The sequence below is a fragment of the Amblyraja radiata genome, chromosome 28 (genome assembly GCF_010909765.2).
Source record: "Amblyraja radiata isolate CabotCenter1 chromosome 28, sAmbRad1.1.pri, whole genome shotgun sequence".
Lineage (NCBI taxonomy): Eukaryota > Metazoa > Chordata > Chondrichthyes > Rajiformes > Rajidae > Amblyraja > Amblyraja radiata.
This window is the reverse complement of record NC_045983.1, coordinates 21,064,263-21,092,165: the sequence shown is the minus strand read 5'-3', so window position 1 is coordinate 21,092,165 and position 27,903 is coordinate 21,064,263. Positions and strand designations below refer to the sequence as shown.

The window sequence follows — 27,903 nt, the reverse complement described above, 5'->3', positions numbered from 1 at the left end:
CTCAGCTGGAATCTAATATTGTTCAACAACGATAAACATCCATATCCCGACAACACTCACCCCTAGATACTGTATTGTTAGCACACACAGCTCCATCTAATCAAATTACACCTCCCAAGGCATCAGATTTGATGACATGACTCAAAGTTACCTAGATTCAGCTGGGTTGCATTCCTTTCAATAAAACAATAGCATGTATGCTCAGAAGCAGTCTTTAAAAACTTCAATAACTGCATTTGTTATAGTCATAAAACCACTGATCAAATCAGCTTCCTTCATTATTTTCATTGTGACTTGTCCATTCCACCCTCAGCACCACCAGACTATCCATTTCATCAGATCTATTCCATTGCGGAGTTATCTCGAGGGGCCGAATGACCTGATTCTGCTCCTATGACTAGTGAACTCCCCGCAACCCTAACTTAGGTTCTTCATGGATCCAGATGCCCGTGGCTAATTTAATTATTTAAACAAGTTTCGCTTTTTTCTGAGACATTATGATTTACACAAAAATTACTGCAAATCATCAGTTTTTCTTTAAAGGGTATGCAATGCTCACAGCTACCTACAGATATTAATAATAATAATGATGGATGGGATTTATATAGCGCCTTTCTAATACTCAAGGCGCTTTACATCGCATTATTCATTCACTCCTCAGTCACACTCGGTAGTGGTAAGCTACTTCTGTAGCCACAGCTGCCCTGGGGCAGACTGACGGATGCGTGGCTGCCAATCTGCGCCTACGGCCCCTCCGACCACCACCAATCACTCACACACATTCACACACAGGCAAAGGTGGGTGAAGTGTCTTGCCCAAGGACACAACGACAGTATGCACTCCAAGCGGGATTTGAACCGGCTACCTTCCGGTTGCCAGCCGAACACTTAGCCCATTGTGCCATCTGTCGTCCCAAGATGACACCCATTGACTTTGGTGTGGCCGTATAAAGCAGACACAGATTCTATCACAGGATTTTAAAGGCAGTGTGTGCTAGCTATGAGGAAACATTATGATTCAGACCCCTGCTTGATATCTTTGAATTGGAACAGAGGACCCAAAAATTACACAGTTGCATGTTCAATCACATTTAAAAAGAAAAGTTGTATATCCATCACAACCTTATTTACCAATTTTCCTCAAAGAGAAACATTTATGAATTCCAGAAACCCAGCCAACAATGGGTAAAATCAAATCAAAAGGAAAGATGGGATAAAGGAAATACACTAAAGCTAAAGGACTATTTCTGAGTATTTAAAGTAGTGGTTGGAGTATCGATCAAGTGGGGTGTTTTGTCCTGAATGTTATTAAGCTTGAAGAGCTGCAACTATTTAAGTAGTACAGGATAGTCCATCCATTGATGGAAAGTACTTGAAGTATTTAACATGTAAGTCAATGAATTGCAAAGTACTTTGTAAGTCAATGAATTGCAATTCTCTCAATATCATGGCTCTTGTATTTATCTGGACAGCTCAGTTGAGTTTCCGGTCAGTGGTGGTGATTGTAGGTGGCTTTATTGTTGAATAACTAGGGAGAGTGCCTGGTCTCTCCTTTGTTGACCATGGCAAATGCTGCAGGCTAATTGTTAGCCCCAACTTTTGTGCTGTCGAGGTCTTGCTAAATGTGGTTAGACACAAAAAGCTGGAGTAACTCAGCGGGGCAGGCAACATCTCTGGAGAGAAGGAATGGGTGACGTTTCAGGTGGCGACCCGATGGGTTGAATCTCGACCTGAAACGTTACCCACTCCTTCTCTCCAGAGATGCTGCCTGTCCCGCTGAGTTACTCCAGCTTTTTGTGTCTAACTTTGGTTTAAACCAGTATCTGCAGTTCCTTCCTACACACTTGCTAAACGTGGACTTGTTTATTTGAGAAGGTGCAAATAGAAATGAATATTATGCAATCATGAGCAAAGATCCCTCGTTATGACCTGATCAGAAGTTGAAATGTTAAAGCAGATGATAATATTTAAACCTAGGTCATTTCCCCGAGGAAGATGATTGAGTTGTAACAGTAACAATCAACTTCCTTGAACCCTAGCCAGTGGGCAGCTTTGCCAAATTTCCCACAGCTTCAATTTTATTGGTATTCCTCAAGGTCACAAACCTGCGTTAACGTCAGTGGACGGCGCGACTTTCGTCAGCAGCGGCCTCTGCAGTCCGTCTGCGTTTTTATTATTTTATGTCTATGTTTTTATGTAGTTTTTGTTATTTTTTGTTGGGGTATGTGTGTGGGGGGGTGGGGGTGGTGTGGGGGGGAGGGGGTAACTTTTAAATCTCTCCCTGCACGGGAGACCCAACCTTTTCTTTGTCGGGTCTCCGTTGTCGTTGGGGCTGCAACGAGGAGCGGCCTCCAACAGGAAGACCGGGGGCTGTGGTGCCGACTACTCACCTCACCGTCGCGGAGCTGGCCAAGTCCAGAGCGGGTGGAGCTGTGGTGGACGCTGCTGCGGCCCGACCTCCGGAGTTTCGGAGGCTGCAACTGCGGGTTTGGCGGACAGTGACACCGGGAGCCCGCGGGTCCCTGGAGGGAGACCGCTTTTCGGGGCTTCCGCTACGGCGACTTCTCCCGCCCGAGTTGCGGGGTTGAAGAGCTCCTGGAGCGGGGCCTTACATCATCGCCCCGCGCGGCTTGGAATGGCCGCGGGATTGCGAGTGCACGCCGGGGGCTCTAACACCAAGACCCGGTGTGCGACCTTGCATCACCCGGCGTGGCTTTAATGGCCACGGGACAATCGCCATCGCCCGCCGGGGGCTTTGACTTTGACTCTGACATCGGGGGGGGGGGGGAGTGCAGTGGAGAGATAAGGTTTTTTGGCCTTCCATCACAGCAATGTGATGGATGTTTATGTAAATTATGTTGTGTCTTGGGTCTATTTGTTTGTAATGTATGGCTGCAGAAACGACATTTCGTTTGGACCTCAAGGGGTCCAAATGACAATAAATTGAATTGTATTGTATTGTATTGTAAGTCCAGTTTCCAAAATTTTTCATCGGTAACCTGCACTCTACACCCACTACCCAGCAACTCCCAGGACAAATTACACAAAGCCACAGTCTACGTACAACAGCGTTGCTTGCACAAAAGATTCATGACACATGTTGTCTTTTGAAGCATTCAAACTTACAGGAATGTAACTTGAAGAGAAGTTTAACTGTGTAATCATAGAGGTGGCTGCTGTCAAGAATAACCTGAATCAGAGGTGCCAACCGACACTGGCCAGCCGCTGTTACGGAGACTGATCTTGACATGTCCAGAGAACTAAAAACTGCAAATTGAAAAGGAAATAGTATCACCAAATGGAACCAAAGAAGTAACTCTGCATCAGACAATTAAAAAAAACATTCAGCAAGCTATCATGGCAGCTCAACACGTGGAACACCTTGTTAAATTATCTACTACTACAGACACCAGAGAGATAGTTATCCATAACATGCTTTGGATATGTCTCCAAAAGACAAATTATCTAACTTCTAATGAGAGAGAAGAAGTTGCACAGAGATCAAATGGGAAATACGCCACCCAGTTAATAAAAGTTGGGGGACAACATTGCACAATCACAAGATATAATTAAAGCAAAGTTTGTTGCATCTTTTAAAGAAATATTAGTTAAATAATTGAAACAGCGGAAGATAGCTGTCTAAGGGTGATGGACAATACAATTATTTCTGGGATGCTCACAAACACAGTGATCTAAATTATGCGTAGGAATGAACTGCAGATGTCGATTCATATGGAGTATAGACACAAAATGCTGGTTGGGCAGCATCTCTGGGGAAAAGGTATAGGTGATGTTTGAGGTCAGAATCCTTCTTCACACTGAAAGATAGAGGTGGGGAGTGGGGGTGGGGGGAAAACTGGAGGTGAGAAAAGGACAGAGGAAATCAGGGCTGGCAACAGATAACCACAGAAAGGGTGGAGTCCATAATGGTCCATTGTTGGCTGGGTAAGATGTGCTAACAAGAGGGATACAAGGATGCAAACAGTGGAACTGGTTGGACGACTCGAGTGGGGGTAGGGATGCAGCCGTTACTTGACTTTTGAGAAATCAACGTTCATACCACTGGGTTGTAAGCTGCCCAAGTGAAATATGAGGTGCTGTTCCTCCAATTTGCATGTGGCTGCATTCTGACAGTGGAGGAGCCCCAGGACAGGAAGACCAGTATGGGAATGGGAATGCCTTGGGTTTGGAAATGCTAAAGCTGTGTTGCCTTTGGTTTGGAAATGCTAAAGCTGTGTTACCTAATGTGTTGGCTCAGTCTCTGCAAGATGGAGGAGGGAGAGGTCATGACTCGCTGTCTTTAGTGGTCTTGCACCCTGCTTGAAATGGTATGAAACTGCACTTGAATTTGGTGGCCTTGCACCCTGCTTGAAGTGGAATTTCAAGGAATAGCTGTGAGTCAACTGCCAGCCCACCAGCCATGAGTGAGTGAGCTGCCTGCACAACAGGCTTGAGTGGCTGAGCCGCCAGCCCAAGAATCAATTTGTCCATACTGGCCCTCTGGAAACCAGTCCCTTCAGCCCACAACACCCATACTAGTGCTCCAGAAAGCCACCCCCCCCCCACCCCCCACCGGCCACCAGTATTAGAATTGGTGGAGAGGTGGAATATTGCGTTGGTGGACCAGTCCTCCCATGTGATGCTCTGACTGGAAAAATACACATTTTTCTTTGGAATAAAAAGGGCAACAATTAACTCAGAAACTACTTGGGTAGCAAGTGATACTGCCTCACAGTTGCTGAGACCCTAGATCCACCCAGTTCTCAGGTGCTGTCTGTGTGGAATTTGCACATTCTCCCTGTGACTACGCAGGGCTTCATTGGATGCTCTGGTTTCTTCCCACATCCTAAAGATAAACTAATCATAGGGCTGCTGTAAATTATACCTTAGTGTAGATGCCTAAAAAAAACTTAAGGGGAGTTGAGGGACATGCAAGAGAGAATAGGTTCCAGAGCTTAAGGGAAATAAGAAGGGAATTGGAACCAATGGAATGCTTTACCAATTCTCTGTACCTCCCCCCTCCTGGCACAAAATCATCCGGCTGACCTATTTAGGTTATTGAAGGAAGCTCTTGGAATGACTAGTGGAGACCATGGCTGGTACAACCATCTTCCCCACGATACCACACCACTCAACTTCTCCCCATCTACAAACCTCTGTGCCTTGCCTAATTCACCCCAGTGAACCCTTCCAACCCCATTGTCAGTCATCACCTGCCCCAAGCTCCTCTCACTTCACCCACCAGTAATCCTCTCCCAAAGTCAGCTCCCCAGCGATCGTCACTCTGCAGTGGAAGGAGACCATAGCAAAGGTCTGCTGCTGCACTTGTGCATCACAGGATATTAGAGCCTCTTCTTGAGTAAAACTCCCTATCAGTACATCAAGCTAGGGATTGCTGTTAGGTAAATCGCCCTAGGGGTTTAATTTGGATGCTTAGACATGAGATAAAGTCAATTAAAAAAAAACATTTCTCAGTAGCAGATAGAGTTTTAACCAGAGGATACAGATTTATGATGATTAACAGAAGAACCAAAGACAACATAATGATTTTTTTCTATCACGAGTGAGCAGTTAGGATTTAGAATGTGCTGTCTAAAAGAATCCTGGAAGTACAATGCCCTCCATAATGTTTGAGACAAAGACCCATCATTTATTTATTTGCCTCTGTACTCCACAATTTGAGATTTGTATTAGAAAAAAAATCACATGTAGTTAAAATGCACATTGTCAGATTTTAATAAAAGCCATTTTTATACATTTTGGTTTCACCATGTAGAAATTACAGCAGTGTTTATACATAGTCCTCCCATTTCAGGGCACCATAATGTTTGGGACACAGCAATGTCATGTAAATGAAAATAGTCATGTTTAGTATTAGCATATCCTTTGCATGCAATGACTGCTTGAAGTCTGCGATTCATGGACATCACCAGTTGCTGGGTATCTACCCTGGTGATGCTTTGCCAGGCCTATATTGCAGCCATCTTTAGCTTATGCTTGTTTTGGGGGCTATTCCCCTTCAGTTTTCTCTTCAACATATAAAAGGCATTTGTTTGAACTTGAGCAGATAGAATGTGTCTATAAACTTTAGAATTCATTATGCTACTACCATCAGCAGTTGTATCATTAACAAAGATAAGTGAGCCAGTACCTTCAGCAGCCATACATGCCCAGGCCATAACATCCCCACCACTGTGTTTCACACATGAGGTAGTAAGCTTTGGATCTTGGGCACTTCCTTCTCTCCTCCATACTTTGCTCTTGCCATCGCTCTGATACAAGTTAATCTGCATCTCATCTGACCACAAGACCTTTTTCCAGAACTGTGGTTGCTCTTTTAAGTACTTCTTGGCAAACTGTAACCTGGCCATCCTATTATTGTGGCGAACCAGTGGTTTGCATCTTGTAGTGTTGCCTCTGTATTTCTGTTCATGAATTTTTCTGCGGACAGTGGTCATTGACAAATCCACACCTGACTCCTGAAGAGTGTTTATGATCTGTCAGACAGGAGTTTGGGGATTTTTCTTTATTATAGAGAGAATTCTTCAGTCATCAGCTGTGGAGGTCTTCCTTGGCCTGCCAGTCCCTTTGCGATTAGTAAGCTCACCAGCTCTCTTTCTTCTTATGTTCCAAACTGTTGATTTTGGTACGCCTCAGGTTTGGCTGATGTCTCTCACAGTTTTATTCTTGTTTCTCAGTCTCATAATTCCTTTTTTGACTTTCATTGACACAACTTTGTTGATAAACAGCTATAAACATTTCCAAAAGTGATGGAAAAACAGGAGGAAAGACAATGTGCTGAGAGCTCTCTTATACCTGCATTAAAGAGGCAATTAAACACACCTGAGCAATTACAAACGCCTGTGAGGCATTGTGTCCCAAACATTACGGTGCCCAGAAATAGGAGGACTATGTATAAACACTGCTGTAATGTCTACATGGAGAAACAAAAATGTATAAAAATAGCCTTTATTAAAATCTGACAATGTGCACTTTAACCACATGTGGTTTTTTTTCCATTACAAATCACCAATTGTGGAGTACAGAGGCAAATAAATAAATGATGGGTCTTTGTCCCAAACATTATCAAGGGCAGTATAGATTTCAAAAGGTTATTAATACATACTTGATACAAAAATATTTTGCAGAACTGAAGAGAAAGCTGGAAACAGAATCAACTAACTGTAATTGTAAATGCTGGCATAGGTTCAAAGGACTGTCTATCACCCTCAAATGCTTTAACAATTTATCAATCTCTGTTGTTTGTTACATGAGTTTCAACGTTTCTGATGGAGCAGTGGCCAAAGCGGGGTGACTCAATAGCGCAGGCAAAATTATATTAAAATTGCAAAGCAAATCGTATTCCATTTTGTTTAAAAGCAAATCAGATAGTTTCTAAATCCCAACTTACCTGCCTGAAAAAGGTTGAGCTCACACTCCAGATAATCGAACATTTCCACTGTCAACTGAAAACTGAAGAGAAACAGAAAATACATCCTTTAGTTATGGCTTTGTCATCCTTTAGTTATAGCTTTGTCAATGAAACGGGGGTACTCCATTCACCACATCTGTATAATGTAAGCCTTAGAATTAACTGTAGAAATAAGGAACTGGTTACACAAAAGAACACTAAGTGCTGGAGTAACACAGCGAGTCAGGCAGCATCTCTGGAGAACATGTATAGGCGACATTTCATGTCGGGACCCTTCTTAAGACTGGCGATCTGATGTTCTCCAGAGATGCTGCCTGACCCGCTGAGTTACTCCAACAATTTGTGTCCTTAGAATGAATAATAATAATAATATATCTTTTATTGTCATTGCACGTCAGTGCAACGAGATTTAGAATTATAAGGCAAGAACCTGGGCTAACAACCGATCTTGAGCAATGCTGCCAGACCACTTGGAAGCAGCTGAGTGCAGAGGCTGCTTTGCACCAAGAGGATAATTTGCACAACACTATCTTCCAAAATCAATCAGGAGACGTGCAGATCATAATATTCCCTCAAAGGTCACCTTTATCAAGAACTCACTTAGTGTGGAAGGGCCCACAAGAATCTTGTGGAAGATTCAATGTGTAAATCCAAAGGATCATTGTTTTAATGTACTGCAAGAAGGAGAATAGTGATGAGCTAATTCATAGGCAATAGAATTCATAGGGAATAAAATGACTTTTTTTTTTAAAGTATTAGTCAAAGAAAATTTGATTCTTGCAATGCAATTGGTCTTTAATAGAGATGAGAAAGCAGTGAGATGGAAACGTAAACTGGAACAGTGCATAATAGATCCTTTGATCATTAACTTGGAGAGCAATGCTGAAAGGATTATGGGGGGAGCAATGAACCAAATCAGTTCAGAGCAGGTGTCATCAGTTTTAGTCAAGTTCGACAAGAGTACTATTTGAAAAAGACATTACAGCAACATGGCAAAACGAATATAAGAAATACTACTTTAGCTAAATTACAGGCTATCAAAACTTGTTCCTCCAATACAGGAAGAATCCTCTCATCTAAAAAGCCAACAGCTGATCCTTCAGTGCAGACCATCTTATCACCTAGTTCCCATAACCGTGGACCCCTTCAGTGTCCAAATATTTATATCAGCCTTGAATATACTTATGGCCACAACACACTAAACTCGAGGGTACACAAAAATGCTGGAGAAACTCAGCGGGTGCAGCAGCATCTTTGGAGCGAAGGAAATAGGCAACGTTTCGGGCCAAAACCCTTCTTCACATTTCCTTCGCTCCATAGATGCTGCTGCACCCGCTGAGTTTCTCCAGCATTTTTGTGTACCTTCGATTTTCCAGCATCAGCAGTTCCTTCTTAAACACTAAACTAGAGATTGCCAATGGTTTAGTACTCTTCTATTTTGTCTGCCATTCGCTTTGCAAGAAAGGCCACGATATTACTTGCCTTCCTAATTAGCTCCAGTATCTTCATATTTATTTTCTATGGTCATGAACCAGAAAGTGAAGATCATTCAGTGCAATCATATATGCCTGTTTCTCACTTGTAGAAAATACTTTGTATTTCTATTCTGCCATTCCCAGTAAAGAAGCTCACACTCTTCCCATACTAAACTTCATCTTGTTCACTCACTTAGCCTTTGGCAGGCTATTTGTATTTTCACAAATCACAAATAGTTTGGGCTAATTTAGAATCAACGTCAAGAAGTAATTTGTAATGCATGGAAAATATAGCAATGGTATTCTCCCTGGCAAAATATTGCAATGGTATTCTCCCTGGTGATGAAATGGGCAAAGTCTGCATTGTGCAGAGATATTGATAATAGATAATAGACAATAGGTGCAGGAGTAGGCCATTCGGCCCTTTGAGCCAGCACCGCCATTCAATCTGATCATCCACAATCAGTACCCCGTTCCTGCCTTCTCTCCATATCCCTTAACTCCGCTATCCATAAGAGCTCTATTTAACTCTTTCTTGAAAAGCATCCAGAGAACCAGCCTCCACTGCCCTCTGAGGCAGAGAATTCCACACAATCACAACTATGTGTGAATAAGTTTTTCCTCATCTCCATTCTAAATGGCTTAACACATTATTCTTAAACTATGGACCCTGGTTCTGGGCCACCCCAACATTGGCAACATGTTTCCTGCATCTAGAGTGTCTAAACCCTTAATAATCTTATATCTTTCAATAAGATTCCCTCTCATCCTTCTAAATTCCAGAATATACAAGCCCAGCCACTTCAATCTATCAACATATGACAGTCCTGCCATCCCGGGAATTAGCCTCGTGAACCTTCGCCGCACTCCCTCAATAGCAAGAATGTCCTTCCTCAAGTTTGGAGACCAAAACTGCACACATTACTCCAGGTGTGGTCTCACTAGGGCCCTGCACAACTGCAGGAGGACCTCTTTGTTCCTATACTCAACTCCTCTTGTTATGAAGGCCAACATGCCATTCGCTTTCTTCACTGCCTGCTGTACCTGCATGCTTACTTTGCTACTTAGAATGTATAGGTTATGATGGAAAACTAAATAGTTAGAAAAAATAACTATCCCTCTATCTAGTGGTAAATTATAGCTGTGTGCACCATTGTCTTCACATCTAATGCCCGTGTTTAATGTTCAATTAACACAAATTACATTCAAAATGTGCTTTTACCTAAAGTGGTCTCTTACATTCCTCATTACACGCAACGTACAAGTCAAGGATTCCAATCCTGCCAAATGTTTTGCAAAAAGAACCACTCTTTAAAATGTTGAACAGAAATGTATTGCCTGTCTGTACATGCACTTCATCAAAGTTAAAATTACACAGGCACCATAGTGAGGCATTGCCAAATAAAGGTCAGGTCTTCATTTAGGAAAAATAACATCAACAAAACTTTACTTCAATAGTTGAGATACAAGGAACTATATACAGATGCTGGAATCTTGAACAAAACACAAAGTGCTAGAGGAACTGACAGTGACAGGCAGCATTTATGAAGGGTGTGGACAGATAACGTTTCAGGTCAGGATCCCTCCTCAACTGTATTTGTTTCCCAATTGCTCGGTGAAAAGTAAATGAACAGAAGTTTTCTTTTGAACTCCATGCCAGTGCTACCGCCTAGCTCCAGTGATCCAGGTTTGATTCTAACCCCTAGGGCTGTCAATGTGGCTTTTGCACATTCTCCCTGTGACTGTGTGGATTTCCTGTTGCTCCTGTTTCCTCCCACACCCCAAAGGCTTGCTGGTTGCCAGATTAATAGGTTACTGTAAACTACCTCTAGTGCAGGTGAACAGTGGGAGAATTGTGGTGGAGTGTGGGGAGGTGGTTAATGGGCATATGTGAGAGGTTACAGATCAGTAAGTGGGGTATGGGACATATGACTGTAGAGAGTTAGCATAGATTTGATGACACAAATGAAATATGGAAAAGAACTAAAGGGCACAGCCCTAAAATGAACGTCAGGCTATGAAATAACAGCCGAAGCTGCAGAGAACACAATAAATACTTGATTACTGCAGGTTAACATAATGTTGTAATAACAGAGTTAGTGTAAATGTTAGTGCAAAAGTGCAAAAAAATGTTTTGCACTGCTGAATGCCCATATTACAAATTGTCTGTGCAAGGGGCAGCCATTAATATTTGGCGTCTTGCCTTTTAGCCAAGTACATTCTCGAGAACATTTTCCCATTTGTTTAGTCTCCTTATATTTTATATCTAGCAAAGAAAGAATGCACGATTTAATTAACAAGCAACGATAAAAACAACAATTTCTGTTTTGTTGGGAGTGGTAGAACAACCAATTTCCAGACTACACAAACACTAACACATTGAGAATGACCCCCGTTGAAACCTATGATATGAAGTAGTTCAATGGGATGTTTAGGAAATGAAATCACTTCCAGCACAGCGAAGCCAATATGACATAATGCCATGCACAAAGTTTAAAGAAACACATTGAGAAAGCACTGTCTAAGCTGAATCACTCTCACTGTTAAAAGGATAGGTGCTGCTTCACAAGGCATTTCTGCAACATGAAACATTCTTCATACAAAACCACTGCACACAAAACAATAATTAGTAACTGTCCTTCAACGGTTTTATGAATGATAACTGTTATGAAGAATATCACTCTTATTCTTGGGACCCAACACAGTTTCAGGGATATTTTTAGAGAACGAGTAAGAATTGCGTCTGAGCTCTTTACCTGAATAATGTGCCGACTGTCGGTTTATTTAAACAGCTGTAGGTTCTTTTACAGCCAAAAAACATCTAAATCCCTTTGAAACTTACCATATAGGCATCATTATTTCCATTTCCAATCCAGCCGATAGAGATTTGTAAGCAAGTGGTTCAATCTAAAGATGCTATGAGTTTCCCAGTCTTATGCGGTGAATCCAGTCTGACACCACTGTAGTGTCACTGCACAAGAGTCCCCAAAACTTGCAAAGAAAGTGGGTTACGATATCGATATGGCTTCCTATAATTCTATTTTTGGGTTGACTTATAAACATGACCAATTTTAATTCAATTTTTTACCATTGTAACTTTCTTCCAAATGCCAAAGATGAAGAAATACATCTGGTTATTTATTCACCGTTCATAGGCTTCTATACACACCAAGGCTCAGCTGCTCCTCACCCAATATTCATTATTGGATGATACTGTAAATGTAAGTTACTTCACTGCATCATGAGATGCCTACTTTAGTGAACAGTTCACTTGCCAATTAATTCTGGACGGGCATTTCATAATGAACTATACCAGTAGAACCATCCTAATGCTATATGGAATACAAATAAAACAAACCTAAAGATGGAACTAAAGCAAATAAACACAGAACATAGAAAATAGTCATTCAATTCTAACAGTCCAACATTTTCCCACTTCCAAATCTTTTCCTTCCATTCTATCCAAACAGATGTTGATGAGCGATTTTTTTCTACCTCAACTTACAGCCCAATGTTTTTTGTGGCCCCTCATTTATTTCACTCCTTTAATTACTGAAAAGACAAGTATTTTTTCTTTCTGTAGTCCAAATTAATTAAAATACACCCTTACCTTGTCTTTTTTTTAAATTTTATTTTCTGAGACTAGACAGCATCATCATAAAAATGCAGGAGAGCCCTATGTTTTTGGAAGACTAAGGAAATTTGGCATTCCTCGCACTTCAGTGTGTTGCAGACATAGAGATACAGGTAGCGCAAAATTATAATCAGGAACATGTAGCTGATTGAGTTTGCGAAGATGAATCAAACAGAATTCACGGAGAATGAAAAACAAAAACATCACATTGAAAATAAATTGCAAAATGAATCAATTGTGCCTGTTAAATGTGGAGCTGTAAGAATGAACATGACCAAACAGAATGCAGGTAAGGATGATTTAAGAGAGATATTATAAACGCCAGATCTGAGGGGTGTCATGGGGCTTTTCAGAGCATTTGACTCTAGCTGAGTAAATATTTAATAGACGACAAGTGATCTGAAAACAACCTGAAGTTACAGCAGATGGGCAGGGTCAGATTCTAAGTTGTAGTAATTATTTATTTTTTAAATTGCTGCTGAATTATGGAAAATATTTATCCTTCTTGGAATTGTCTTGGCAGTTAGAACACAGAGCAAAGATTAAGGAAGATAATGTGATGGTGAAGATGAGCTAACAATCTCCACGAGGAACTAACCGAGATAAGGAACGAATAGAACTGGAGACAGGCACAGTGACATGGAGGGTGATAAATTATTATGAACAGAATTAAGGCTCTATTAACAATTTATCCACATATATTTTATACATAGTGAAATATAAGAACATAGTATGTTTTCACAACAAGGGATTCTGTTAATTTTGTGCCACTGGTCTTATAGTAAATTAACAATTCTGCCATGATTAAGAGTCAAACACACTCTTAGGTTATCTATCCTTGTGTAACCTGTGCAACAGACTGTACATGTCAATTTGCTTGGTGTTTTTCTTCCTGAATGAGCTATCTGTGTTTCACTGAGGAAGACAAGAAGAAAACCACTTTTAGTGGCCAGGTTTGAGGTTGAAGAAGTCAAACGTGAAGGAGAAGCTGCCTCATTGATCTGGAAGATTTACGCAATGAATGATAACCAATTCAGCTTGAAAGCAAAAGAGTTTTAAAAATTGCCTTCTGTCAAAGTAATACATGTCAAAGTAAATAACATATACTTTACTCCAGGAACCAACCTAATGGGAAACCCAAGTTGTTCAAACATATGTGGGAGGTAATAAGCTGATCTAGTCACATAATACGGCATTACATAAAATTAAATCCTTACTATATTACATAAATATAAGTGTGTATACAGGGATGGATTGTGTTCTCCATTTTATGAAATGTAATCTCAATTAAAGTGCCATTCTCAGTAAACTGGTTTGGAAATCCTTATGCATGGCAGCATTCAGCTGGTCAAAAAGTATACGTTAACCTGATTAATCAATTTGCTCAAAGGAATTTGGAAAACTTCGCAAGGAGACACGCAAAAAAAGATTTGAGCTGCATGAATTTATTCTCTTTAGCAAATTCTTTACAATTAGAAAGTCACTAGTTTTCATTCAGTTGAAAACTTAAATAATTGAACAGAACACAAGTACAAGTTGCCCAAAAAACAAGTACTTCAAAACTGTGCTATCTAAATTCAATTTGATTTAGTCAAGACTGATCCGCAGTCTTGATTACAGGAAACCTTACAGAATACTTTCAACAAGCCTATGCTTTCACTGAATACGGAATAGAATCTGACATTGTAGCAACCAGAACACCAATTCTGTTTCACTCAAGTCTGATGAAGAGTCCCAACCCGAAACTTCACCCATGTTCTACAAAGACGTTGCCTGACCCACCAAGTGTTGCCTGCAGCACTTCGTATTATTTTTTGTAAACCAGCATCTGCAGTTGCTCGTTCCATCATCAATTCTGATCTTCTTTATCATTAATATTTACTTTTATTTAATTGCTGTTTGGAATGTGCAAATCTAGTTTGGTATGAGTTTATTATTGTAACATTAACCGATAAACATTTGTTATGCACTATCCAAGCACACCATACATGAGTACATCAAGGTGCTCAAAACAGATTTTTCATAAAACCGTCAGAACTTCACAATGAATGTAAACACTTTCGAAAAGAGCTCAGCTGAAACTGAGTATCTCTGAACTAATTGAATAGTTAGCCAATCTTTTAAAGATAAGGTAATAAATCATGTTTCATCTATTCTTTATCTTATCAAGTAATAGTTTTTTGTTTGGCAACTCTCCCTTGAAGTAACATGGGATACCATGCTACATTGAAAACATAAAAACAATTACTTGACTTTAGATGAAGCAAAATAAATCATTATACTTACAAATTATTTACATCATTTTCCCCTGTTTCCTCGAGTTGTCTGTCTGTCATCTGAAGGTTGCCTGGGAATCTGGGATTCTACATGGAATCAAAAAAAGTTAAAAAGAGCATTAAAAACAATTTTTAAAAATCTGAGCCAGAAATGTTTCGGCAATCGCATTACAAAGTGAACCAATTTACAGAAATTTGCACTCTAGGATTTTCAGTTATGATGAAAGGTTGTTAGCCCTCTTCTTGGACACTACAAAACCTGCTGAATATGTCTAGTAACTTTCTATTTTTATTTCCAGCATTGTGTTATTGTCTATGTGGCTTATTTGCAAAGCAAGTATTTTTGCTTATAAGCCTGACTGCATAAAAGTGCCTAGTAAACTCCATTTAGAAACATTGAGGAGAGTTTTGTTATTTTTGGGGAATAAGGCACTGGTGTGGAAAAGGATGTTGTACATCTGGTAGCAGCTGTTGCTAAAATTAACATCAGAGACCATACTTGGAATTTATTGCGCTCCTTTTAGAGAAAGCTATCTGACAGGTTGGCAACATTCCTTTAATACTTGGGAGGACTGTGTAATTTCACATATTAGTACTAATAATTCTGTGGAAGAATTTAATTTTGAAAACACATACTTCTATATTGGAATTTGAACCTGAACTTATGCTCAAAACACAATTAGAACGAGAAAATGTTTTTGAAAGGTTAGTGCTCAAACGCAGAACAAAACCTTACAACCAAACGAACCAGACCAGTCCTCCATTAATACAACAACTGTGCAAATACATCTTCTCAGAACAACGTCACCTGTCATTGATAAACACAAAAAGCTGGAGTAACTCAGCGGGACAGGCAGCATCTCTGGAGAGAAGGAATGGGTGACGTTTCGGGTCGAGACCCCTCTTCAGGCCTCTCTCCGACGATACACATTTCACCTGTCAATGTACTTTTTGCATTGCCCACAAAGACATAGGTTTCTCAATTACTTTTTTAATGCACTTTCACAATTCTTGATGTTGGTTTCTTCTGCTGCTGTGTCTGCCTTGCTGTGGACACAGAGGCAGAGTTCCTTGGCCAAGGAAAAATTGTTCATTTTTGAATCAGACTCCACTAGAGGCTGCTCAGGAACATAACCACTGGTATTTTTTAGTCCACTGAACATCCTTACAACCATCCAACTCAATCTGACATGTGACTGGCTCTTAGCTCTGTCACAGTCAACAATTTACCTGGATTTAATTTTTTTTCTATTGCTTTAAAAAAAAATTGCCAACGTTCAAATAACTAATATTCTTCCTTTTTCCAAAGAAAAAAAGCCAACTTTCTTTATCTCTCACAATTTAAATTTCCATTCCAAACTAATTATATTTTCTCTGTAGATACAACATCTTGCAGAATGAGGGATTGCTTGAAATTTAGCTACAATGGAAAATATTGTCAACGGAGGGCAGTCAGAAAACATAATTTTCTTTCATAAACTGGCTAAAACAGGTAAATTTAAAGAAGAAAATTGGACAGTTAGCTGGAAGTGAGAAATGGAAATGTACAGTAATTAATATAGATAATTTATACTAATTGTGTTTTAAGAAGATTAATGTGAAGCTGCTGCATTCCTATTCGAACATGATCAACTGCCAAATGACTCTGGAATAAAATACCACTTAATTCAGTCACTATAAATGAATCAGAACTTTCATGTAAGTGGTACCAGGAGTCCCTTGTGAGAGGATGACTTAACCACAGATTTGCATATAGGTCGTGAAATAGTTTGAGGTTGCAATTCTAGAAGTGCTAACTTGCCACAGAAGGTACAGACATTGCCATGCAGGTCAGCTGTCTACTGGAGGTGGTTCTTTCTATTTCCCTTCTTCACTCTCCCTCTTTTCAGCTTTGATGGTAAAGCTCTTTTTCTACATGCAAGTTACTACTTAATTGAGATTGTGGAGCCACTGAGACCAATTGACAGTTTACTGTTCCCAACGATATGTCTATAAAAAGTTTCTTGAGTTACAGTCTCTTGTAGCATTTCTGCTGTCCACCATGGGAACTCTGACCATGCGTGTCCAGAGATAAGGGGCCTTGGAGAGATGAGAATCTGACATCCACACACAAAGCTCAGTCCAGAAGAGCTGGTGCCAGAAGATTCGTGCCTCACTGCTGGTGACATTCGCTTCAGTGTGAATTTTCGCCACATTGTGCAGCATTCTTCCCAGTTGAAGAGTCCTTGTTGATGGTCTCTTCACCCTATTGTCATTAAATCATCGAGATCTTGCAATAGAGGATTACGTGATGACAAGTACATTACAGACTTGGATCTTGGAGTCCTTCCACAGAATATGTACAGTAAACATGTGCTGGAGCAACTTCCTAAAAGAAACATTTTTTCGCTGGATCCAGTGCTGAAACTTAATGATGACGATAGCACTGAAAATAATATCTTCTAAGGTAACAGAAGCACTTAACCATCTCTAAGGTCACAACAGTATTTGCATTGAATGATGTGCAAGTTCTGACGCAGGCTTATGAGCATCTATAGCATTGAAGTAAGAAAAGTGCGCAAAAGGGTTCATTGTGGACTCAAGGTCATTCTCATTCTGCGCATGCATGACATAATCATCAGCTTATTAGAGAACGACAATGGATGTCTTCAGGATGCTCATCTTCGTACGGAGATGACGGATTACAGAACCATCCATTATGCACTCTACATCAATAGCAATGGGAAGGCTTTTTTTAAGGAAGAAAATAATAACTGTTAGGAAGATAGAGAACAGGGACAAAGCAATAACACAACCTCACTGGACATCATTTTGAGGGACTTGTTGGTCTGTGTTAAAGACGTTACTGAGAATGGTGCCATTCATCTGATCATGAACCACCATAGGTCTTAATCAATTCTGAAAGGAAGATAAAATCTGGTCAGCCTCTTCAACACCAATGTATGACTGGTGGAATCAAAGGTATTTATCAAATCAGGGAAGATTATATGCAGGTCTTAATTTTGTTCTTGACATTTTTCCTAAATTTTAAGTGCAACGAAGATATGGGATGGTTTGAAACTCCACCGAGATTGCTGCAGGACTTCCTCAGCAAGGAGAAACCTTGGTGCAAGACAATACAGGTAAATGTTTTTTCTGCTACAGAGAACACGATAATTCCTCAGTGACCCCAATGCTGTTATAATCTTCAAGGAATCAAATGTCAAAGTTAGCATCTGTCACAGCTGAGTCAGTAGTGTTCCTTTATTTCGCTCTGATGGCTTTGTTTTCCCTGAGGAGCATCAACCCATCGTTGGCTCGCAGTGGAGCGGTACTTGAGCCATAACTGTCCCTCACAACCTGGAAAGAGCTCGACATGTCATGTTCGTCAGCATTAAGTTTGATCTCCAGGCAGTTTCTTGTCACCACTTGTTTTTAATGTACAGATCTTCCCAAGGGTTTCAGGCTTGAGCTACTAGTAAGACTCTTATACTGGCATGAGACATCATTTTGCCACATGCAATGAGCGTTTCATTTCTGATCATCCAAGCCCTGCACACCAGCATTATTCATGACAAACCAATCCTGGTGATGGCTCGTCAAAGCCAATGCATAGCATGTGTCAAGAAAATGACAGCCATTAAAATCACGCTCAAATGTTTAGGAGATTAGGCATAACTCAGCTCACGGGTCTCATGACTATTGTTTTGTTAAATAGATATTTTGCCCATAGATACTGCTTTCAACTATAAAGAAATATAACCACTTTGAAACTAGAGCTACAAGGTTCATATTATACATGAATAACATAGGTATTGCAAAAGAGAAAGGAAACAAAGTGCAGAATATAGTGATGTAGCTACAGAGAAAGTACATATAATGACAAGTGCAATGGCCAAAACGAGATAGATTAGGAGATTGGGAATTCATCCTCAGAATGTAAGAGATATGTAGAAGAGTCTGATAACAGCAAGAAAGATGCTGTTCCTGATTCTGGTGAAATGTGCTTTCAAGCTTATTTCCTCTGCCCAACGGGAGAGGGGAGAAGAAATAATGACTTGGGTGTGAATGGTCCTTGATTATGTTTTCGACTTTTCCAAGGCAGTGGTAACTGTTGATGGAGTTGATGGGCTTGGGGTGGGAGGGAGGCTGGTTTGTGCGATGGACTGGGCTACACTCACATCTCTCTGCAATTTCTTGTGGTCTTGGGCAAAGCAGTTGCTATTCCAGACTGTGGTGTATCCAGGTAGGATGTGTTCTATTGTGCATCTGCGGAAATTGGTCAGAATTATTAGAAAAATGCCAAATTTCCTTAGTCTTCCAAAGACATACGTGTTGATTTGCTTTCTTGACCATAGCATTAATGTGTTGGACTCGGAACTCAAAGCTTTCACCCATATTTACTTTGGTGCCATTGATACAGATAGGGGTTGTACTCCACCCTACGTCTTGAAGTCAATAACCAGCACTATCCTTTTACTGGCATCGAATGAGAAGTTGTCATCTTGACACCATGCTACTAAGCACTCCATCTCCTTCCTGTACTCCATCTCATAATTGTTTGAGTGGTGTCATTTGCAAACATGCAAATGGAGTTTGAGCAAAATGTAGCCACAGTCACAAAATTGTAGGGAATATGGTAATGGCTGAGGGAGCAGCCTTGCGGGGGCACCAGTATTGTGCATTATCGTAGAGGACGTTTTGTCCGCAATCCTTTCTATTTAAACTGCCTTGACTCACTCACATAGAAATATCACTAACACAAGGTCTCATGTGCTTCACATGCCACTGTTATAGGCACAGCATTGGAGCGCTGGAGTGGAGCGGGCGACGCCTTGCCTGGGTCGCCGCGCTGGAGCGACGCGCTGGAGCTCTGGCGAGCTGGACTGCCGAGAGCAACATCTCTGGGCTGCGGGTCTGCGGTGCGGAGTGCGGAGAGGCGGCAGTGCGGAGAGGCGGCGAGGCGGCAGTGCGGAGAGGCGGCGAGGCGGCAGTGCGGAGAAGCGGCAGTGCGGAGAGGCGGCGCCGACTTATTCATCGGGAGCCTGGGAGCTCCAAACCGACGCAGCCTTGTCGGCTTCGGCAGCCGCGGGCTCCAACCAGGAAGCGGCCGTTCCAGGTGGCCCAGCCGCCGAAAGGACTCTCCCGACGCCGGGGCAAGACCACCCGGTGAGAACGGTCATGGACATCGGGCCTCCGTAGAGGCAATTGCGGTGGCCTCAATAGGCCTGACTTTGGGGTGAACATGGGGTGGGGACTGGACATTGTGCCTTCCTCCACAGTGCTATCCACTGTGGGGGGATGATTTTTTTGTCTAATTGTAGTCCTGTAGGTCTGTGTCCAAGATGGCTGCCGTGAAGAGAGAGTGGACGCTGGCGCGCTTTGGCTGCCGCTGCTCCCTCTTCACACTGTGTTTTTGATTTTCTGTTTTTGGATTGAATTCTGTTTTTAATTTGTGTCTCTGTGATGTCTTTATTACTTGTTATATTCCGATTATATGTTATTCCGATTACTATGTAAGGTGTCCTTGAGATGTCTGAAAGGCGCCCATTAAATAAGATTTATTATTATTATTATTATAGATAACCACTTTGAGGACTCGATTGGAAAAATAAACAATGCAACTTATCCAATGTTATATACAAATGCTATTTTGGTATTACGTTCCTGATGATTAATTTGTTTCATTTCATGCAGACAACAACATGTTTTAGATAGAGATGTGCTCTCTGAATTAGAGTATGGCTATCCAACCTGAACCCACCAGCACACGGTTCGCTGCCCCAGCATTTTTAATTCTTTATAATGATCCATGTCCTGGAGCACCCATTTTTCACCACCATCCTACTGTGGTTGTTGCCACTCGTCACAGATCATGCCACCACCACAGGTCCACTGGCCAAGCTCACCTACTGCATCTGCTGCAATGAGATGCAGAATTGCAATCTCTCAGCTGTCAACCTCAAGATGAGGTTTAGAACCCAGGTCCCAGCCACTTCTTCACATACAACACTAAATATCACAATGCACTATGGAAGGAAAATAAGTTCTACTGCAAAACATTACATTGCACACAATACCACAAATACAAATCGGACAATTATTACTACTGGGTACAGGGACCTGCTGTGTTCAATTAAGTCAAGAGTCAAGGGAATCAATAGTGCTTTATAGGCCTGTCCCACGTAGGCGATTTTTCAGGCGACTGCAGGTCGCTGTAAAACCGGCGACTGGAACGGCGACTGTCAGAGTGGAACACACACACATCGCTTCGTTCACCAGCCAGTTATGCAGGCGGGGGACAGGGCAAGCGGGGGGAGCGCTGTCTGAGTGAAATTCACACGATTCAAAGCCAATGCGATACAGACGATGAACAGGAAGGTTGGGGCTGTAATTAAGACCATAAAAGCACAGTGTACTGGAAGGGTCACTTAAGTCCTTTAAAAGATGAGGGGAGAGGGAGGGGGAAAGGGGGAGGAAGAGGGGGGGGGGGGAGAGGGGGGAAGAAGGAGCGGAGACAACTTTTAAGAAGCCAGAGATACACGGTTGTGAAGCTCGGCAGAAATTAACATTACCATCCGGTTATCCTTGGTTCTGAAAACTACTGTTTACGTTTTTTTTCCCCCAATGAGCCAATGAAATTCGCCGGTCAGCAACAGCGACAACCTATGACTTCCTGGCAATCCACTACCACTGCACCTTCGTCACGAGAATTCTCGCTACTCTCCATGGCGTCAAAATTCTGGTCGCCGCTAATTTTTCAACATGTTGAAAAATTAGCGGCGACCAGAATGCCGTTACGACTTGTTGCGGGTCTGAGGGCACTACTCACGACCATGAATGCGACTCCCCGGCAACCATCTGTGACCATGTGGCGACCGCATAGTCTCCTGCAGTCGCCTAAAAAATCGCCTAAGTGGGACAGGCCCATTACTGTCATATGTTTCAAAATGGAATCATTCTTACTTGCAGCAGCACAACAGATATGTAAAGGTAGTGCTCTATTTCCATATCGAGAAATATAATAGTAACTACCTATTGGATTTAAAGCTTTGTGGCATGAAATGCAGTAGAAGTTCTACATAATGCAAGAGTTTATTTATCTGCAACCCCCTGGTCAAGAGCGAAAGGCTGGTCACCTGCTGTCTCAACTGATTTAGATTCTGCTCAATCACTTTTGGGAATCAAGGTCTTCTTTGGTTTTGTTACTGCAGGGGGTTCCTCTATCAATAGATTGAAAGAATCCCGCCATGAATAAGGAAATAAAGCCAGAGAAGTTACTTACCTTACTGTGGAATTCCATCTTTGTTATTAGTAGCTTGAGGTAGGTGCAGCTCAGTTTCCCATAACCTTCACTTAAATGACCCTGTGGGGTTAAAAATATAAGCAACCAAGTTAGACTCAGGCTAATGTTGCAAGCACAAAAAATAGTTTTGTTACAATTTGAATGTTCATGTGCTTTAGCAGCTGCTTTTCAAATGCTTATCAGTACTTTCATTGATTCACGAGAAATCGCATGTTCTTTGAGACTGAATTGAGTGAGCCAATATCAGCCAGGTCATTTGAGGTACTTCAATTGATCTCAGTGTCATTCTGTAGTAAAGATTACATCAGGAAATGTTTCTGTTTGGAGTATGGTAATGGAAGCTAGAATTTTTGCATCCTGTGTGACCAAAGAAGCTGGAGTTTGTGTATTCACCCTGTGACCACAGGTTCCCTGGGGAACTCTGGCTTCTAGCCACATCCCAGTGACTTGCTAACTGGGAGGCAGCCAGATCTACAGCAGCAAGAAAGAGGATTATAAGTCATTTAAATGCTACTAGTGTTCTTATGATCACCTGATGAATCTGACATATTCGACCGCCACCACTCACCCCATGGAACATGAGCACAGTACCTGGAAGCATCCATGGAGCTAAAAAATTTGGTCACCAGGGAGGCCTTCAGGTAAAACTAAAGCATCAGGACATGCTACCCTCATCACACCACACATCTTCCAGCTAACCACTGGCCAATGAACAAGATAGAAGAGCAAGTCTGCCATATCAGAGAGACATGAGTGACTGCTGTGTCGTCTGTTTCACAGAGACGTTACTCACATCCAACTCTCCAGACATGGCACTCCAGCTCAAGGGTTTTTCCACCCATCTGCATGGACTGGACGGCGATATCAGGAAAAGATGGAGGTGGCATCGGCTTCATGATAAACTTGTCATCAGAATCACAATCGCACTTTATTCGCCAAGTATGTTTTGCAACATACAAGGAATTTCATTGGACAGGTCAGTCATACAATTAAAAGCAACAGATCACTCAAAAACACATTTTAACATGAACATTCACCACAGTGACTCTTACACATTCCTCACTGTGATGTTAGGCGAAATAAAGTTCAAGTCCTTCCCTTAGTTCTTCCTCAGTCGTGGGCCTCGAGCCCCCGTTGACGGGACGATCTTGACTCCCGTAGCCGGCGGCGTTTTGGCCCTCTTCTTCGAGGCGATCAGCTCCCGCATCGGCGGGGATGTCAGCTCCCCCGCTCCGGTCTATCGAACCTCGCGTTGGGGCTGGTCGAACCTTCCGCGACATTGGAGCTTCCCGGCTAGCCTTTCCCGAAGACTACGAGCTTTTGACGGTAAGTCCGCACTGGTCGCGGTGGGAGCGATCCCAGGCAAGGGATCAGCTCCGATGTTAAGTCCGCATCCCCGCGATAGGGCTCAAAGTCAGTCCGAGGAAGCTTCCCGCTCCATCGATCGAAGGCCGCAGAGCCCACCGGAGAATGTGATCCGAAATTAATCACATCTCCGGCAAGGTAAGAACTTGAAAAAAAGTTTCCCCCCTGATCCCCTCCCCCCTCCCCCCACATAAAACAAACCGAAGAACATTAAAACAAACTTTTAACACACTAAAAAATAACAAAAATAATGAAAAAACGAACAGACTGCCGGCAGGGCAGCCATCGCGCCGGCGCCCCTGGCGATAATTGTGTGAATCAACTTCTGCCTCAGAAATGACTGGATCTACTTCATTTTGTTCATTGCCACTATAAAGCATCAGCGGATGCAAGCTCACTGCTGCCAGCTCAGTGTTCAGCACAATCATTCCCTCCAAACTCAACATCAAGTACCAAGACCTAGGCCTTTGTATCTCCTTTTGCAACTGGATCCTTGACTTTCTCATCGACAGACCTCAATCAGTGCAGATCAGTAACCTCACTGACCGGCAACACATGTCCATCTCAAGGCAACGTACTTAGCTCCCTGCTCTTTGCTATTCACATCCACAACCATGTGCCGAAGCACAACTCTAAAGCTATCTATAATTTTGCTGCCGACACCGCTATTGTTGGTCAAATCATGGTTGGTGATGAGTCAGCATACAGCAGAAAAACAGAACACCAACTTGAGTGGTGCCACAACACTCACCTCTTGATCAACATCAACAATACTAAGGGACTAATCGTTGATTTCAGAAAGCAGAAGTTGGGAGATCATATGCCAGTGTTCATTGGTGGGTCAGCAGTGGAGTGATTTGGCAACTTAAAATTCCTACGGGTTAACATCTTAGATGGCTTGTCCTGGGCCCAGCACATGGATCTAATCATGAAGAAGGCATGATTTGATAATCATCAAGAAGCCAGCACCTCTAATGTTTAAGGAGATTCAGCAGGTCCATATTAATAATAAATCTCTACAGATGCACAGTAGAAAATATCCTGACATGGCAGGCCTGGTATGGCAATTCCAATGCACAGGAACTCAAGCTTTATTTATTTATTTATTTATTTGATTCTTTATTTCAAACAGAATAAAAGAATAAAAAGCAAGTGTGAAACAGCATACAAAAAACAAAAAAACAAAACAAGAATATTTAAAAAGTGTCAAAAACAATATCTATAAATAAATGAAATCGTATGTGTCCGAAAAGGAGCAGGAAGAAGCCAAAGCTTATTAATTCCCACCCCTTATTCAACTGCTTATAATTATCTTATACAAATTTAGCAGCTATATGTACACCATATGTACACCAGCAGCTATATGTACACCAAATTATTTACATTTATACACAAATCAAATATTTACAAAGCCATACTAAAAAAGATTAAAAAAAGAAAAGAGAAAATAAAAAACCCTCATATACTATACAGTATCTCTTAGTCATATATACAACCCATCACCCTATAATCACTCTTCCCAATACAATCAGTATAACAAATATCCCACACAATCATCTATCCTCATCCCAATATCCTTTAAAAAAAGTGTTTTTGTACATCTTTTTAAACTGAATTATGTTGGTGCTAAGTTTTATCTCCTGTTCCAGACCATTCCACAGATTGCTATGCACATACTTTTAAGAGTTGTTCTGACATGATTTTTCTTAAATTATGTTCCCCTCTCAAATTATACCCACCCTGTCTTTCCATAAACAGTTTTTGTATATTTCCTGGAAGTAAATTATTTCTTGCTGTGTACATGATTTGTGCGGTCTTAAATGTAACCAGATCTGTGAACTTCAGTGTATGTGACTTTAAGAATAATAAATTGGTATGTTCAAGATATCCAACATTATTGATAATTCTTATTGCTCTTTTTTGTAATGTGCATAACGACTGAAGGTTGGTTTTGCAGGTGTTACCCCATATCTCCACACAGTAACTCAGATATGGCAATATGAGTGTATTATACAGAGTATGCAATGATTTGTGGTCCAGAATGTGTCTTGATTTTCCCAATATTGCTATAGACTTTGCCGGTTTTGCTTTGACGTGGTTTATATGTGGTTTCCAGCAGATTTTGTGGTTTAAGATCACACCAAGAAATTTATTTTCATATACTCTTTCTATACTTATGTTATCTATTTTCAATTGTACTTGAGGGTTCGCAGCAGCATCACAGCTGCAGATGCTGCAGAGAGTGGTGAACACAGCACGGTACATCATGGACATCGTCCTCCCCAGCGTTGAAAGCATCTACATGAAATGCCGCCTCAAGAATGTGGCACCGATCATCAAAGATCCTCACCATCCGGGCCATGCCTTCTTCTCACTGCTAATATCGGGCAGGAGCTACAAAAACCAAAGGTCCCATGCTATCAGGTTTGGGAACACTGTAGGTAAGTAGTGTTATTAGGTCATATTCTTTATCACCTTTTAACACTTCTTTCCTGCACCTATCATTTTCTTGAACCGGCCAACCTCATCAACTCAACACTATGGACCACCTCTCGCACCACCGTGGACTTCTAATTGTGATTTTGTACATTTGTTTTGTTTTGTGCACTTTTGTTTTTCACTGTCATGTATAATTTATGTATGGTTTTATGTATAATTTATGTTCTTTATGATGCATGAGCTTATGTCCCTGTGATGCTGCTGCAAGCAAGCTTTTCATTGCGTTTGTGTCTCACCATCCTCGTGCATAAGACAATGAACTCGACTTGACTTGACTCTGGCACTGTCCGCTGCCTGGGCTCTGAGCCAGGAACACTCTCTCTCAATCTCCTTTGATATTACGTTTGTGAGACAGCCTGTGTTAATGGTGCTATGTGAGTACAAGCTGATTTTGTAAAACATGTAGAATTTTTTTTCTAGTTATTTCCTGAATTTCCTGTATTTATGTCAAATTTGCAAAAGTTGCAATTATTTCAAGATGTTTTATCACCAGTCTGGAGTGCTGAGAAGTTACAGGAAAAGAATCAGAAGCTTCCCATGGAATGAACATTCAGTAAAAGGAACATTAATGATTATTTAGATTGACGACTTTTCATCTGATGCCATTTATGGCTCCTCTAAAGCAGTTCATAATCTCATAATATAAGACTATTTCAGTGCATCATAATTAAGATCACAAGCCCCATGGATCAGAACTCAAGATCCTTGTAATTATGCCAAACTAGGTTTAAAATGCTGTAAGATCGGCCCACATTTTGAATATCTGCGGTTCCCTGCATTACATTTGTCCAAAAGGTGTAGCCCTCTGTTGGTGCCAGTTCTTTCACGTTATTCCAATGTGGGATCATCGTAGAAGCAAGAGTAGAAATGTGAAATTGCTTGGCTTCCTCCCTACTTTAACTTGAAGAATCAAAATATTATTACACACTGGGAGGTTGGAGGTTGAGGGGAGACTTATACATACGAAGTATATAAAATTATAAAAGCATATATAGGGTAAACAGTCAGTACCTTTTTACCAGAGTGGAAATGTCTAACACTAGAGTGCATAGCTATAAAGTGAGAGGGAAAATCTATAAGAGAGATGTAACAGGACATTTTTTTAAACACACAGAGTAGTGGGGGCCTGGAGCACATTGTGGGGGGGGGGGGGGGGGGGTGATAGGTACAATAGTGGTGTTTAAGACACTTTTTGATAGGCATATGGAAGTTCAAGGAATGGAGGGATATGGATCATCTACAGGCAGGTGAGATCCGATAAACCTGGCATCGTATTCGCCATAAGCATTATGGGTCAAAGGGCCTGTTCTCTACTGTTTATGGACCTTTGTCCTTTATAGCTGTTCCTCTTAATAGATTCACCAAGTATAACCTGGCACCAATGAATCACCAGAATCTCCTACTTAACTCATTACACCCATAATGGTGTGACTAAGCTCAGCTCCGATGCCATCTATAAATTCGTCAGCTCAGGTTAGCCGAATTATAGGTGTTTGCAAGACAGCGTGCAGAAGTGAAGTAGAACACTGCTTGAATAGTGTCATCAAAACAACTTCTCAAAGTAAATAAAACCATATATGGGAATATTGGGAGACCAATACCCAAGTTTTCATCAGTGAGTTGATAGTGGAGAGTGTTTGCAGCTTCAAATTTCTGATCCCTTGCATACTACCGTGGATTTTTTTTTCTAATTGTTTTTGATACTAATGTCTTGATATTCTACGATCCTCTTACTTTCAGAAATGCCATGTGCAATTTATGTATATGTTTTTGAGTGTCTGAGTCTTTGCCTGCGATTCTGCTACAAGTCAGATTTTCATTGTGCCTGTACCGCACTCTATTTATGCACATGACAATAACTTTGACGTGACTTAAATTCCGAGGACTTGCAACAAGTTCAAATTTTGTGCCATTCTCTACCACAATCAACAAAGCCC

General features: G+C 41.3%; 1 protein-coding gene across 3 annotated transcripts in view; it reads right to left on the bottom strand.

Annotated features, from left to right (window-relative positions):
• The window catches only part of hip1 (huntingtin interacting protein 1), a 205,782-nt gene that overhangs the window by 76,262 nt on the left and 101,617 nt on the right, over positions 1 to 27,903 (bottom strand). For all 3 annotated transcript variants that reach the window (XM_033046044.1, XM_033046043.1, XM_033046045.1), the window contains exons 5-8: positions 22,082 to 22,162; positions 14,828 to 14,904; positions 7,412 to 7,473; positions 3,127 to 3,267 (exon numbers count right to left, since the gene is read on the bottom strand). In XM_033046044.1, coding sequence (XP_032901935.1) covers positions 3,127 to 3,267; positions 7,412 to 7,473; positions 14,828 to 14,904; positions 22,082 to 22,162 — 361 coding nt within the window. The remainder of the gene's footprint in view (positions 1 to 3,126; positions 3,268 to 7,411; positions 7,474 to 14,827; positions 14,905 to 22,081; positions 22,163 to 27,903) is intronic.